The 15,395-nt window shown below is 44.3% G+C and overlaps 1 protein-coding gene across 5 annotated transcripts in view; it reads left to right on the top strand.

The window, feature by feature from the left end:
• The window catches only part of NBEAL2 (neurobeachin like 2), a 219,421-nt gene that overhangs the window by 141,843 nt on the left and 62,183 nt on the right, over window positions 1–15,395 (top strand). For all 5 annotated transcript variants that reach the window (XM_082192090.1, XM_082192092.1, XM_082192094.1 and 2 more), the window contains 2 exons: window positions 12,227–12,637; window positions 13,555–13,647. In XM_082192090.1, the coding sequence (XP_082048216.1) occupies window positions 12,227–12,637; window positions 13,555–13,647 (504 nt within the window). The remainder of the gene's footprint in view (window positions 1–12,226; window positions 12,638–13,554; window positions 13,648–15,395) is intronic.

Below are 15,395 nucleotides of genomic sequence, written 5' to 3' on the forward strand. Positions count from 1 at the left end.
ATGTCTCTGCTTTTTAAGATGCTGTCTAGGTTTGCCATCGCCTTTCTCCCAAGGAGCAGGCGTCTTTTAATTTTGTGGCTGCTGTCACCATCTGCACTGATCATGGAGCCCAAGAAAGTAAAATCTCTCACTGCCTCCATTTCTTCCCCTTCTGTTTGCCAGGAAGTGATGGGACCAGTGGCCATGATCTTCGTTTTTTTGATGTTGAGCTTCAGACCATATTTTGCGCTCTCCTCTTTCACCCTCATTAAAAGGTTCTTTAATTCCTCCTCACTTTCTGCCATCAAGGTTGTGTCATCTGCATATCTGAGGTTGTTGATATTTCTTCCAGCAATCTTAATTCCGGCTTTGGATTCATCCAGCCCAGCCTTTCGCATGGTGAATTCTGCATATAAGTTAAATAAGCAGGGAGACAATATACGGCCTTGCCGTACTCCTTTCCCAATTTTGAACCAATCAGTTGTTCCATATCCAGTTCTAACTGTAGCTTCTTGTCCCACATAGAGATTTCTCAGGAGACAGATGAGGTGATCAGGCACTCCCATTTCTTTAAGAACTTGCCATAGTTTGCTGTGGTCGACACAGTCAAAGGCTTTTGCATAGTCAATGAAGCAGAAGTAGATGTCTTTCTGGAACTCTCTAGCTTTCTCCATAATCCAGCGCATGTTTGCAATTTGGTCTCTGGTTCCTCTGCCCCTTCTAAATCCAGCTTGCACTTCTGGGAGTTCTCGGTCCACATACTACTTAAGCCTGCCTTGTAGAATTTTAAGCATAACCTTGGTAGCGTGTGAAATGAGTGCAATTGTGCGGTAGTTGGAGCATTCTTTGGCACTTCCCTTCTTTGGGATTGGGATGTAGACTGATCTTCTCCAATCCTCTGGCCACTGCTGAGTTTTCCAAATTTTCTGGCATATTGAGTGTAGCACCTTAACAGCATCATCTTTTAAAATTTTAAATAGTTCAGCTGGAATATCATCACTTCCACTGGCCTTGTTATTAGCAATGCTTTCTAAGGCCCATTTGACTTCACTCTCCAGGATGTCTGGCTCAAGGTCAGCAACCACACTACCTGGGGTGTACGAGACATCCATTTCTTTCTGGTATAGTTCCTCTGTGTATTCTTGCCACCTCTTCTTGATGTCTTCTGCTTCTGTTAGGTCCTTTCCACTTTTGTCTTTTATTATGGAAATCTTTGTACGAAATGTTCCTTTCATATCTCCAATTTTCTTGAACAGATCTCTGGTTTTTCCCATTCTGTTGCTTTCCTCTATTTCTTTGCATTGCTCGTTTAAGAAGGCCTTCTTGTCTCTCCTTGCTATTTTTTTGAAATCTGCATTCAATTTCCTGTATCTTTCACTGTCTCCCTCGCATTTTGCTTGCCTTCTCTCCCCCGCTATTTGTAAGGCCTCGTTGGACAGCCACTTTGCTTTCTTGCATTTCCTTTTCATTGGGATGGTTTTAGTTGCTGCCTCTTGTATAATGTTACGAGCCTCCATCCATAGTTCTAATAGTATTTCTAATAGTAAAACCAAATCTGTAATTTTTTATATAACTGTAAAAACTACTCTGCAAATTTATTATTCCAAAAATGAAACCTTCATCTGGTTGTAAATATGCAAGAATGAGTCTTTCTGTAAAAAAAAAATGATTTAAATCAAGTCTTACTGACTAGTGATTTAAATCGTGATTTAAATCAAATCCACCCTGGCTCCTGGCAAGGGCATAAAGTTTCTGAGCTGATGGTGGAGCCAGGTAAGAATGAAAGATGTTGCAGGATCGAGGGAAAGCTCCGTGCCAGAGCTGCTGGAGAACTCTTGCAAGTCAAAGTGGGATGCTCTGAGTTGGTTGAAGCAATGGTCTGACTTCTGTGTAAGGCGCTGTCCCTGCCATTCAGGACCCCCGAAAAAGGCTGGGAAAGGAGGGGGCCCAGTATTTGGGGTCCGGTGTTGCGCCACCCAATCAGGTTCATTTAATCCGAATTGCAAGGAACAGGTTGTGGATTTTGGGGGTTTGCAGAGATGAATAAAGCAGACAACTAGATGTTTTCTTTCTGAGAGCTTGCGTGTGTGCCAGATGAAAGTGGGAGAGAGAGCGAGATTCTTTCTCCAGCCTCACAGCATCTCCTTTTATTCAAAGTTACAACAAGCATGGCCACGAATGTGCCAGTGGCTGATTGGCTCAATACAAGACAAAGAAACTGAAATCCTATTGGCTCATTTGTATGTAAGGCGGGCTTACATAGCTCCATAGATCTTTGGCACATGAAAGACAGAATGTCAGAGCTGTATTTAGACAGGCATATAAGCTCTTAATCCACCTATGACTAAGATTGATAATGTTATGACTAAGGTGTTTACAAATGTTTAGATTGTTATATAAACTCACACAATTAATTATACATTGAGGATTAACACATCATTGTGATTTACACATCATTGTGAACTAAAGGTGAACTAAAGAAGACAAGTGTGGTATGCAAAGAATGATATACAGAAAGATCTGTGCCAGGCAGAGACCTTTAGCCTTGTGCGTGAAAGAGAGGGAGAGAAGCGTGATTGATTATAAACAGGCCTTATAGTCTGTTTTAGAAGCAAAGAGAGGATAGAAATAATTCCCAGAATGCAGGAGGAAAAGAACCAATGTTTTCCTACACTGGGACATAGAAATAACATGTCTACATCTCCTCCTTTTTTTTCTTCTTTGCGAGGAGGCAACTAGGTGAATAAAGCAACAATATTTCCGGATCAGTGGTTTGCCATCAAATGCCGGAAATAATACTGCTAGGTTTGATGGGGCAAAGGTACTTCAAGATTAGTGGTTTGCCAACGAATCTCAAAATAATCCTACCCACATCTCCCCTTTTATTTTTGTTTTTTACTTACTGGTGGCGTTGCCATTTCGCATAATAGGCTGCAAGGAGCGCGCTAGGTGGTGGTGGAGGAGAGAGAAGGCGAGAAAAAAGATTTGTAAGGCTAGGAATGCATTGGAGAAAGCAACAAAACAAAATTAATATACATACAATAATAATTACATAAAAAAAGACATCGCGTAGCCATTTGAGATTAGGTAGCCACGCCGTCGACCACAAGGAAAAGGAATCCCAGAGTCCGGAAAATCCGATATCCTCTTTGATGTGGTGAGTGAGATTTTGCAAATGAGAAATTTGCCTTTGAACGGCCTTAGAATTGTCAGTGATGTTAAAACAGCACATTTCCTCGAATTGTTCACAACCATAATGATGTACCATGAGTAGGTAGTCCAAAGTAGATTTCGACCTTAATAAACCATTGCGAAGTTCAGCTTGCTCTGTGTTGAGAAGATGGAGCGCCTTAGACGTAATATTCAGGGATTTTGCTGCAGAGCAAGCTAAAGAATTAATATTTGCGCTATTACGTACAGCCAAACCTGGAACACCTAAGAGAGAGACAGCTAAAGAGATGTATTCAGACCTGCTAGGGAGAGAGACAAGATCATCACAGTCATCAGACAATTCAACACTGCGCTGATGTCTAGAGTAAGAAAAATGATGTTTTTCAGGCAATATGATAGACAGACGGCTTAAGCAACAAGGTGTGCCGTGACTAATGTTTGCCGGAATGTAATTGAAAGTGTAACCTGGGCAGGACCAAAACCAGCCTGCTGGCAGTTCTGTGTACTTATATATATAAGAAATATTTACATAATTAGAGCAATTGAAGTTATTTTTGCCCATTTTTATGCAATTTGTCTTTTTACAGTTGACCATACGTGCACAACTGACGTTGTAAGAAGCCACATATGGGGTTGTCAAATCAATAGCTAAAGGTGGGCGTTCACGCATTTGCGTTCCCCAATTGTGATAACCTTTATACCCAAGGGTACGAAGTGAATCATTTTGAGGTAGGGATGTGTAAAACCAAGTATCATTCTGTATGTCATGAGGATCATGGCAAACTGGAATGAGACAAGAGCCAAGGATATCACCAATGGCTACTTGCTGAGTAAGGCAAAATGCTGAGACATTGAGCGTCCTTGCAAACGATTCCCATACATTTAACGATGTGGAATCACCAGTAGGAAGAGCTGAAGTAGAGAGAGGCAAAATTAAAATACTGAAAATGAGAATTATCATGGAATTCATATTAAGACAAGCAATGAGGGATAGAAGCTGATTAGTAGGGCTTGCTTCCAGTTGCTGTTCTCTCCTATACTGTTCAGCTTGTAGAGAGAGCGATTTTATTTGGCCCCACGTCACTGGGGGATTGCGATGTCCCCGCTTACGAATCCTGGGGGGGCTGGACGTCACATCGCTGGTGATCTGGAGTTGGTGGTTGAATTGAGGCAATGGATCCGGAAGAACCTGTCGCCACGCCATGGTGCAGCCGGATACAACGTGCAGGAACCCACCGAGCACCCTGTGGAGTAGAAACTGCAGCGTAACCCTTACCCCATGTAATCAATTTCACTGGTTCACTCCACTCATTGGAGGGTAGAATTTTATAGCGCACCAGTGGAGCTGGAAGAATTTCCTTTTGCTGGAAATGCTTTTGAAGACGTGTGTAAGATTGGTGATCCTGTATGGAGATATTCAAATGATTAAGAGTGAAAAGCACACTTGACAACCAACTTTCCTTTTCTGAAAGTGAGTTTGGAATGCCTGCTTTCTTTTCCTGCCTGATCAGTGCAGTTTTCAGGGTACGATGAGAGCGTTCAACTATAGCTTGACCTTGAGAATTATAAGGGATGCCAAACAGATGATGAATATCCCAAGTTTCACAAAACTTAGCAAAGCCTTTTGCACAATACGCTGGGGCATTGTCAGTTTTTATAGAATGAGGCTTGCCCATAACTGACATTGCACGAACAAGATGATTGCAAACATGTTTTACTTGCTCTCCTCTTTGAGGCGTAGCAAAAAGGTAGCCAGAGTATGTGTCGACAGAGACATGCAGAAACTTCCAGGGTAAAAAAGGGGCAAAATGAGTTACATCCATTTGCCACAACTGATTTGCTTCCAGTCCACGGGGATTAACCCCAGGGCTGGGATGGCCAATCTGATTGGAGCATTGAGGACACTGCTGAATAATTGCACGCGCCTCTTCCAATGAAATTTGAAATTGGCGGCTAAGGGCTTTTGCATTTTGATGATGAAAAGCATGACTTTCTATAGGAGAGACAGGCAAAATTTTTAGCAAGGAATCTGCTTTTGCATTTCCATCTGAAATGAAACCTGGAAAAGGTTGGTGAGAGCGAATGTGCACTACAAAGAGTGGGTGAGAACGATTAGAAAGAAGCAGTTGCAAAGACAGGAAAAGACTCAACAAGTTATCATCTAATAAAGGACTTACATAACTGCCTTGCATTCTACATATGACGTTTGAAACATATAAGCTGTCAACAATCAAGTTAATTGGTTGTGAGGAAAAATAATGCAGAGCTTTTACCGCAGCTGCAAGTTCAGAACGCTGAGCAGATTTTTGTGGGAGAGTGTACAGACTATGCCACTCCTCATTCTGTTGCCAAGCAACAACTCCTCTAGAAGGAGCCCCGTCAGTGAAAACAGTCAGGGCATTCAAAGGAACAGGGGAAATGATAGAGGAGAAAGACATAGGGAATTGCTTGCTCATTTGCAGGCGCGTATCGGGTGGAATATGACAATCCACCTGACCCACAAAATCAGCGAACGCACACTGTAAATCCATGCTTGTGGAGAGAGCTGTTTCCCATTGTTCTAAAGGCATAGGGACAATAATTTGATTACAATCAACACCAAAAAGATGCTTACAACGTCGTCGTCCCTTGCTAATGAGCTGAGCAAGGAGATCCACTAAAGGGTTTACTGTGTTTCTTGGTGCATGATGTAAATAAAGCCATTCTAGTATATGAACTTTTGATGGACCTTTCTGAATAATTGCAGCAAAAGGTTGTACAGAATCCGTCATTATGACCAAATCAGGCATAACATTAGGGATTGCTCTATCCACCCAATGAATACGCATGAGTGCTTTCAACTCTGCAACAGTTTTGAGTTGATCAGAGTTCAAGGTGATTTGCTCACCTGGAGATTGATGGCCTTTTAAGGCTGAAAACAGTGGCCTTAGCACTTCAAGAGGGATTTTAAAATAAGGCCTTATCCAGTTAATGTTTCCCAGCAATTGTTGCAGTTGTACATATTTCATTGTTTTTGAAACATGAAGTTCTGGGATTATTGGAATAGAATAACTAGCTATCATTTTATGTCCTAGATACTGAAAGGGGGGAGATTCCTGGACTTTCTCTGGAGCTATTTTTAAACCATACAAAGACAAACAGGTTATTAAATCATGTTTCCAATTAGGGGGAAGGACTGGAGAATAAAAAAGTATATCGTCCGTATAATGCTGGATCTTAAGATGTGGGTACTTAAGACGAAAGGATTGAAGTGCCTTATCCACAAAATATTGGCACATAGTGGGGGAATTTATCATGCCTTGTGGCAGAACCTTCCAGTGGTATCTTTTAGATGGTCTACTATTATTTAATTCTGGAATTGTAAAAGCAAAAAATTTGCGATCCTTTTCATGCAGGGGAATAGAGAAGAAGCAATCCTGCAGATCTATTATAGCCAATTGATATGAATGTGGAATCATATTTGGATTAGGCATACCACATTGCAAAGGCCCCATGGGTTCAATAATACTATTTATGGACCTCAGATCGTGCAAAAATCTATATTTCCCATTTTTCTTCTTAATTACGAAGACTGGGCTATTGAAAGGGCTGACAGAAGGTTCTATATGGTCAGCTAATAATTGCTGATCGACCAATTGTCTCAAAGCAATCAATTTCTCTGTTGTAAGAGGCCATTGAGGAATCCATATAGGATCAGTGGACTTCCAAGTAAGTGGAAGCACAAACTTATTCATCTATTTGAATCGTTGCTTGTAATTGTTGCAACAAATCTCTTCCCCACAAATTAAGATGAATTTTGAGCACACAGGGCTGAATATATGCTATAACTTCAGAGCTATCAGGTAAAGAGACAGGCAGCCACTGTGCGCTTTTGCAAGAAGCCTGATTACCTCCCACGCCCCACACTTCAGGAGAAGTTTCAAGCGGCCAAGTTTGTTCCCAAAAATTATTGGAAATGACCGAAACATCCGCTCCAGTGTCTATTAGACCCTCTATAATTTTTCCATTGATTTTATACTTACGAAGGAGTTTCTCTCTTCCAATACGTTGGGTCACAGCTAAAAGCTGAGGGGAAAAAGATAAAGAGGGCTTGTGCAGATTAGTGTCAATAGCACAGGCAACATCAGGTGGTGAAGGCAGCATCACCAAATGAGCAAAGGATTCACCCTTTGTTAACTGCATGGGTATATGGCTCCAAAATTGAACCATAATTGTGCCCACATAGTCAGGAGGCAAGGCACCTGGGATGACATGAATGCCTTGTTTTGCAGCAGAAAATTTTGGTAAAATTAAACCTGTGATATTAGGAGGAAGTGGACCTGCCATTTGGCTGGCCATGATTATGATTTCACCAGGCAATGCAGTGTTTTTGGTCTCTTGATTAATCAAATCAATGGCAAATTCAGAAGGCATATTTTTAGTAACTTTTGCAGCAGCAGAAACCAAAGGCTGACATCTCTCTATTCTTTGGGGCCCGAGAGACTGGGCCCAGTGAAGTTTCCCTGAGACCTACATTGATTTGCCCAATGATATCCTTTCCCACACTTTGGACATTTTTTGGAAGGTCTGGTCGTGGTATTTGCATTATTATTCTTCTGTGCAGTCCCCCTTGGGGCTGTGCACTGTCTGGCAAAATGACCTGGACGATGACAATTATAACAGTTTCCTGTTTGTATCACGGAAGCGTGAAGTGCATTGGCAAACAAAGACATTGTGTGAGATTGACTCCCTACTTCCGAACACGCTTTTATCAAATTTGCAAGGGAATATGTTGAACGGCTTACGATTGATTGCAGCATTTTTCTACAGTCCGTGTTAGAGTTCTCATAAGCCAATTTTTTTAGCAACTCACTTTGAGCCGTTTCATTATCAATCTGTCTGCAGATCGATTCCTTCAATCTGTCCACAAATTGATGGTATGGCTCTGTATTCTGCTGTTTAACATTTACAAAAGAACTCAGTGGCTGTCCTGAGACAGGAATTTTACGAAATGCACGCTGCACGCAAGTTGCAGTGCGCTGAAGGTGTGAAGGTGACAACACGGCTTGGGCAGCCAGGGTCTCAAATGGAGGAGCGCCGAAAAGCTGGCTTGCTGTATGCGTTTGATCAGCCAGAGCGATGGCGGCATGTTTAAATTCATTTTCAAAAACTAAAAATTGCGCTGGAGATAACATCATCCTCATCAGATCTTTCCAGTCCACCGGAATCATTGTAAAAGAGGTAGATATGCCCTCTAAAATTCCCATTACATAAGAAGATTTAAGACCTGAATCACTAATGGCTTTCCTGAGATCTTTCATGACAGCATAAGGAAGTTTTTCATGATAAACTTGTAATTGCTGACCTCCAGGAGCATTTTGATATGTGAGAGGAAAAATTAATGGCATTTCACCAGCCCATGCAGCTGTTTCTTCCAATGAAAAAAGCCCATCCTGCTTAGCCTGTAAAAGCCCAGCACGAACGGCTCCATATTGTTTTGGCAAAATAGCATGGTCTAAAGACAAAGAGGAAGGGACAAAGGCATGCTGATTTGGTTGTTCAGACAGAAAAGGGGGGTGAAGGGGGATTGGGGGGGAATTTGTAAACTGAGAAGGAGCAGCAGCAGAAAAAACAGCAGGCTGAGCCACAACTTTTACAGCAGGGAGAGGGGGAGGGGTCTCAGAAAGCTGAGACGACGCTGGAGCAAGGGAAGGGGAAAAGGGAGGGGGATTTTGGCTAGGTGATGAAGGGGACAAAGGGGGCAAAATCAGGGGATATGGCGGGGGGGAGGTGATTTCTTCAGTTACCAGCAGTGAAGAAATTGAAAGAGAAGATTGTTCTAATTTCGCTATGGCGGTAGCACACTTTTGCCACGTGAGTAGGCAGCTGATTTGGGCACGTGGTTCACAAAATAAAATTTTGCCGATTTTCTCCCATGTGCTAATTTGCAATGTGCCTTCTGCTTTATAAAAAGGACATTGATGATTTATTTCCTGCAGCAACTGTTCAATCTCTTTTAGAGAAATTTGGACTTTATCTATTGTCTGTCTTACTAACGAAAGAAGCTCTTTCGCATGAGCCTTTTGCACCTTACTTAAATCCCCTCCCATACTAACGAATTAAGCGCTTTAGACTTTTCCCAGTCGGGTTAGTATGAGGAATGCTTTTGGCTCTAAAGGGATCTCTATTGGGATCTCTATTGGGATCTGATTACTTACCCTTCTTCAGGATCACGTCGGGGTCACCAGATGTGGATTTTGGGGGTTTGCAGAGATGAATAAAGCAGACAACTAGATGTTTTCTTTCTGAGAGCTTGCGTGTGTGCCAGATGAAAAGTGAGAGAGAGAGAGAGAGATTCTTTCTCCAGCCTCACAGCATCTCCTTTTATTCAAAGTTACAACAAGCATGGCCACGAATGTGCCAGTGGCTGATTGGCTCAATACAAGACAAAGAAACTGAAATCCTATTGGCTCATTTGTATGTAAGGCGGGCTTACATAGCTCCATAGATCTTTGGCACATGAAAGACAGAATGTCAGAGCTGTATTTAGACAGGCATATAAGCTCTTAATCCACCTATGACTAAGATTGATAATGTTATGACTAAGGTGTTTACAAATGTTTAGATTGTTATATAAACTCACACAATTAATTATACATTGAGGATTAACACATCATTGTGATTTACACATCATTGTGAACTAAAGGTGAACTAAAGAAGACAAGTGTGGTATGCAAAGAATGATATACAGAAAGATCTGTGCCAGGCAGAGACCTTTAGCCTTGTGCGTGAAAGAGAGGGAGAGAAGCGTGATTGATTATAAACAGGCCTTATAGTCTGTTTTAGAAGCAAAGAGAGGATAGAAATAATTCCCAGAATGCAGGAGGAAAAGAACCAATGTTTTCCTACACTGGGACATAGAAATAACATGTCTACAACAGGTTCCCTGCTGTCCTCGTAAGCCCAGCAAAGCGTGTTGTTGATTTTCCGGGAAGGACGCCCTAGTTTTGATGGGGGTTTGCAATTGCAGGGAACGCAACCACAGCCGCTCGAGCTGGGACTGATGGGAATTGTAGTCCACGAGGGCGGCAGGGAGCAAGGTGGATTGGATTTAAATCAAATCGATTTAAATCACGATTTAAATCACTACCCAGTAAGACTTGATTTTCTTACAGAAGGACTCGTTCTTGCTTGTATAACCTTAGTATTTACTACCAGATAAAGGTTTCATTTTTGGAATAACAAACTTGCACAAGGATTACACAAAGATCCCAAGACTTATCCAGAAAGACTTGATTAAATCGATTTAAATCACTACCCAGTAAGACTTGATTTTCTTACAGAAGAACTCATTCTGTAATCTTGGTATTTACAACCAGATAAAGGTTTCATTTTTGTAATAACAAACTTGCACAATGATTACACAAAGATCCCAAGACTTGTGGAGTATTCTGCTCACAAGGTTGCACTTTCATTTTCACTGCTTCACACTTAGCCACTTGTGCAGATCTAATCCACTCCAAACAATCTATTCATTGAACCTCTCATTTGAGAGGCAAGGGGTTGGTTCTGCGTACATAAATGTGCAAAGGAACTATGGGATTAAGGTTTCTTCCTCAACACTGTATGTTTATTTTATAACGTTTTTCCTGCGAAGAAAAGGCATGTTTTCTTTCAAATTTAAATTTCAAATTCACCCTTTTGAGAACGGCAAAAATGAGCATCTGTGATAATACCTTCTTGTTAGAAAAAACTGCCCCAAATAATCTTACGGAAACCTATGGAAGAGCATGACATTTCTCCTCCAAAAGCACTTTATTTTATTTTTATTTTTTTACTAAATTTTATTAGATGTTACCAAAAAAATGAAAAGAAATAGAAACAATACATAACCGTACATGAAAACATTTATCTACACAACTTTCCAGAATGCAGACTAGAAAAGAAGATGAAAAATAAAAGAAAAAAAAGAATGAAGAGAAAAAATACTTTTCATAATCAATTCCAAATTCATACTTCAAACATTACAATATATAAATCCTAGTTAAAATATTATAAAAGACTTCCACCTCATTCACCACGCGTCTCTTGGTTGTCTAATTCACCTTTACATCTGTTCTTCAGTCGCTTCCTTTCCTTAAGTTCTTTCATAGTCCATCTAATCTTTGTGTTCTCTGTATTCTTCACAAGGTTAGTCTAAGCACGACCAAACGTTGGTTTTTTATTTTTAAAAAAATCTGAATTAAATCCGATATTTTTTTTAAAATCATTGATTTTTATCCACTCTGGGGGGGAGGGGGCTGATGTAACCCTGCAAACGCTCTCCTGAGCCCCCCCCGGCAGATGTGTGTGGAGTTTGCGGTGGGCGCATTTTCTAGCAGACCCCACAACTTCGCTGCGCCAGCCTCAAACTCCCCGTGCTTTGGTTAGAGACCCTGGCCCGGCTCAAAGCGAACAACCTAGCCCAGCTATAGAGTGGGCATACCGTATTTTTCGTCCTATAGGGCGCACCGGCCCATAGGACGCACCTCATTTTGGGGGGGGGGGTGAATAAAAAAAATTATCCCCCCCGCCGCGGCTGCTGCCCCAAGCCTTGCGCACACTTGCCCAAAGCACGGGGAGCCCTCCGGAGGGCTCCCCGTGCTTCGGGCGACAAACTGCCGCCCCAAGCCTCGCGCGCTCGGCGGGACCTCCTGCCGGACGTGCAAGGCTTGCGGACACTCGCCGGGGCTGCAGGCTTCTGCCTGCAAGCCTTGTGAGCCCGCGGGAACTCCCACGGAGCTTGCAAGGCTTGCGGATAGCTTCCTGAAGCTTGGAGAGCTAGAGGCATCAGTGCGCACCGACCCCTCTCACTCTCCAGGCTTCAGCGAAAGCCTGCATTCGCCCCATAGGACGCACACACGTTTCCCCTTCATTTTTGGAGGGGAAAAAGTGCGTCCTATGGGGCGAAAAATACGGTAGGCAAAAAGTCTGGGTGGCTGGCCGCCGCATTTGCAACAAGGCAGGAGAAAAAGTGGTGCTTCTCGTGCAAATAAACCTATTTATTTATTTATTTATTTATTTATTTATTTATTTATTTTCAAATCTTCTTTCCTAGTCCTTCACCTCCTGCTGCATCGGCTCAGCCGGCCACCGGACCACCACCACCTCCGCCATCCACCCCTCCCCGTCCCACTCGCCGGACCTGGGCTTCCCATCCCACCCCTCGCTCAACCGCTCCCAATCGTTCCCGGCCTCCCTGGCCCCCCACGCCTGGACGCCCATCCCCCCGCAGCCCCCCCGGGAAGGCGTGGTTTCGGTCACGGTGGCCGGCAGCCAGGACACCGAATGGGGGGTTCCCACCTCCCTAGAGGGTCACCTGGGATCCGTCTCCATCTTCTACGAAGTCCTCCAGCCTGCTCAAGTGAAGGCACTCTACTCCTTGGGACCAAATGTGACGTCACCCTTTAAGCCGGAAGGCGATTTCCTGGAGCTCGGCAGCAAATTGCTGCTGTATTACACACCACAGGTGAGCGTCAAGGCAGGAGCATCCCTCAGCCCTCTCTAAGAAGCGACAGGCGGTACAAGCCCTAAGGTGCGCAGCCTGGGAGTCATTTTGGACTCACAGCTGTCCATGGAGGCGCAGGTCAGTTCTGTGTCCAGGGCAGCTGTCTACCAGCTCCATCTGGTACGCAGGATGAGACCCTCCCTGTCCGCAGACTGTCTCACCAGAGTGGTGCATGCTCTGGTTATCTCCCGCTTGGACTACTGCAATGCACTCTATGTGGGGCTACCTCTGAAGGTGACCCGGAAACTACAACAAATCCAAAATGCGGCAGCTAGACTGGTGACTGGGAGCGACCGCCGGGACCACATAACACCGGTCTTGAAAGACCTACACTGGCTCCCAGTACGTTTCTGAGCACAATTCAAAGTGTTCGTGCTGACCTTTCAAGCCCTAAACGGCCTCGGTCCTGTATACCTGAAGGAGCGTCTCCACCCCCATCGTTCTGCCCGGACACTGACGTCCAGCTCCGAGGGCCTTCTGGCGGTTCCCTCCCTGCGAGAAGCGAGGTTACAGTGAACCAGGCAGAGGGCCTTCTCGGTGGTGGCGCCTGCCCTGTGGAACACCCTCCCACCAGATGTCAAAGAGGAAAATAACTACCAAACTTTTAGAAGACATCTGAAGGCAGCCCTGTTCAGGGAAGCTTTTAATATTTGATGAATTGTTGTGTTTTCATACTTTGCTGGAAGCCGCCCAGAGTGGCTGGGGAAACCCAGCCAGATGGGCAGAGTATAAATCATATATTATTATTATTATTATTATTATTATTATTATTATTCCACATGCTTGGACGTGTCTTCTTTCACCACGTCTGTGAGTTCCACCAGCAAGAGCTTTATACTTAAGTTTCCACTTCCCCTTCCTCTCGTGTGACTTTCTAGGCCTGCAAGAACAACATCTGCCTGGACCTTTCCCCGAACCACTTCTTTGACGGGAGGCTGACTGGGCACAAAGTGGTGAACTGGGATGTCAAGGTACGGGCGTCGTGACGCACCAGCCGTTGGGCGGGCCACCTCTTGACTCCGTTCTAGGTCTATTGGCGCGGTCAGAAAGGTAGGCCCTGGGGGGGCAGAATTTTCGGAGAGCTTAATTTGCAGAGAAGACCGGAGTGCATTGGTTTGCACCCGTTGCTTCTTTCCCTCAGAGTAGTCCCATTGCAATTGCTGCATATGCATTCATCGTGCGTTGCTTCCCGTCACCGCAGAGCCATTGCTTTCTTCAGAAATCCTGCCACTTTTTATATTGCAAACGTTCTGGATTGTTGTTGTTTAGTCGTTTAGTCGTGTCCGACTCTTCGTGACCCCCTGGACTAGAGCACGCCAGGCACTCCAGTCTTCCACTGCCTCCCACAGTTTGGTCAAACTCATGCTGGTAGCTTCGAGAACACTGTCCCACCATCTCATCCTCTGTTGTCCCCTTCTCCTTGTGCCCTCCATCTTTCCCAACATAAGGGTCTTTTCCAGGGAGTCTTCTCTTCTCCTGAGGTGGCCAAAGTCTTGGAGCCTCAGCTTCAGGATCTGTCCTTCCAGTGAGCACTCAGGGCTGATTTCCTTCAGAATGGATATGTTTGATCTCTTCTTGCAGTCCATGGGACTCTCAAGAGTCTCCTCCAGCACCAGAATTCAAAAGCATCCATTCTTCGGCGATCAGCCTTCTTTATGGTCCAGCTCTCACTTCCATACATCACTACTGGGAAAACCATGGCTTTAACTTTAACACGGCAAGGCAGTGATTCCCTTCATGGATCACTGCCTTGCCATGGCGAAGGGGCTTGAATAACTCAGAGAAGCTATGAGCTATGCTGTGCAGGGCCACCCAAGATGCACAGGTCATAGTGGAGAGTTTTGACTAAACGTGATCCACCTGGAGAAGGAACCGGCAAGCCACTCCAGTCTCCCTGCTAAGAAAACTCCATGGACAAAGACAACATTCTGGATTATGTGGGGGGGGGGGTTGTCCTGTTTTCGATGTGCCGCAGTGCGAGAGGGCCCTTGCGGATGTCAGCGATGCCTCTGGGGAAACATCGCAGAATTGCCCATAAAGCAGAACTATGTGCAGACGACCCAGTATAATCCAAGCACCCATGTACTATCATTGCATCAGTGAGGCGTTGCAGAATACTATTCCTGGCATCCGTCTGTCTCAGGAGACAGCGGAGGAATGTGTCATCTAAATTCCACTCAGTATTGATCCAGAGTAGATTCCAGTGTACAGTTAGCAGCGTAGAAACCTAAAGATATTGCATTATTCCCAAAAAATAGACCAGAGGCAATTAATACTTCATCCAGCAGAGATTTACTGCTACTGAAGGCAACTGAGCAGAACGGTCACAAATCCAATACATTCAGGATTGGCACAGTCCACCAGAAATCCAGTTGCAGCTGACTTAAATTTACAATAACTTATAATAAGGCTGTGATGCAGGTGGCACTGTGGGTTAAACCACAGAGCCTAGGACTTGCCGATCAGAAGGTCAGCAGTTCGAATTCCCGCGACGGGGTGAGCTCCCGTTGTTCGGTCCCTGCTCCTGCCAACCTAGCAGTTCGAAAGCACGTCAAAGTGCAAGTAGATAAATAGGTACCACTCCAGCGGGAAGGTAAACGGCGTTTCCGTGTGCTGCTCTGGTTCGCCAGAAGCGGCTTAGTCATGCTGGCCGCATGACCTGGAAGCTGTACACCGGCTCCCTCGGCCAATAAAGCGAGATGAGCGCCGCAACCCCAGA

The sequence above is a fragment of the Podarcis vaucheri genome (genome assembly GCF_965113315.1).
Source record: "Podarcis vaucheri genome assembly, chromosome: 12".
Classification (NCBI taxonomy): domain Eukaryota; kingdom Metazoa; phylum Chordata; class Lepidosauria; order Squamata; family Lacertidae; genus Podarcis; species Podarcis vaucheri.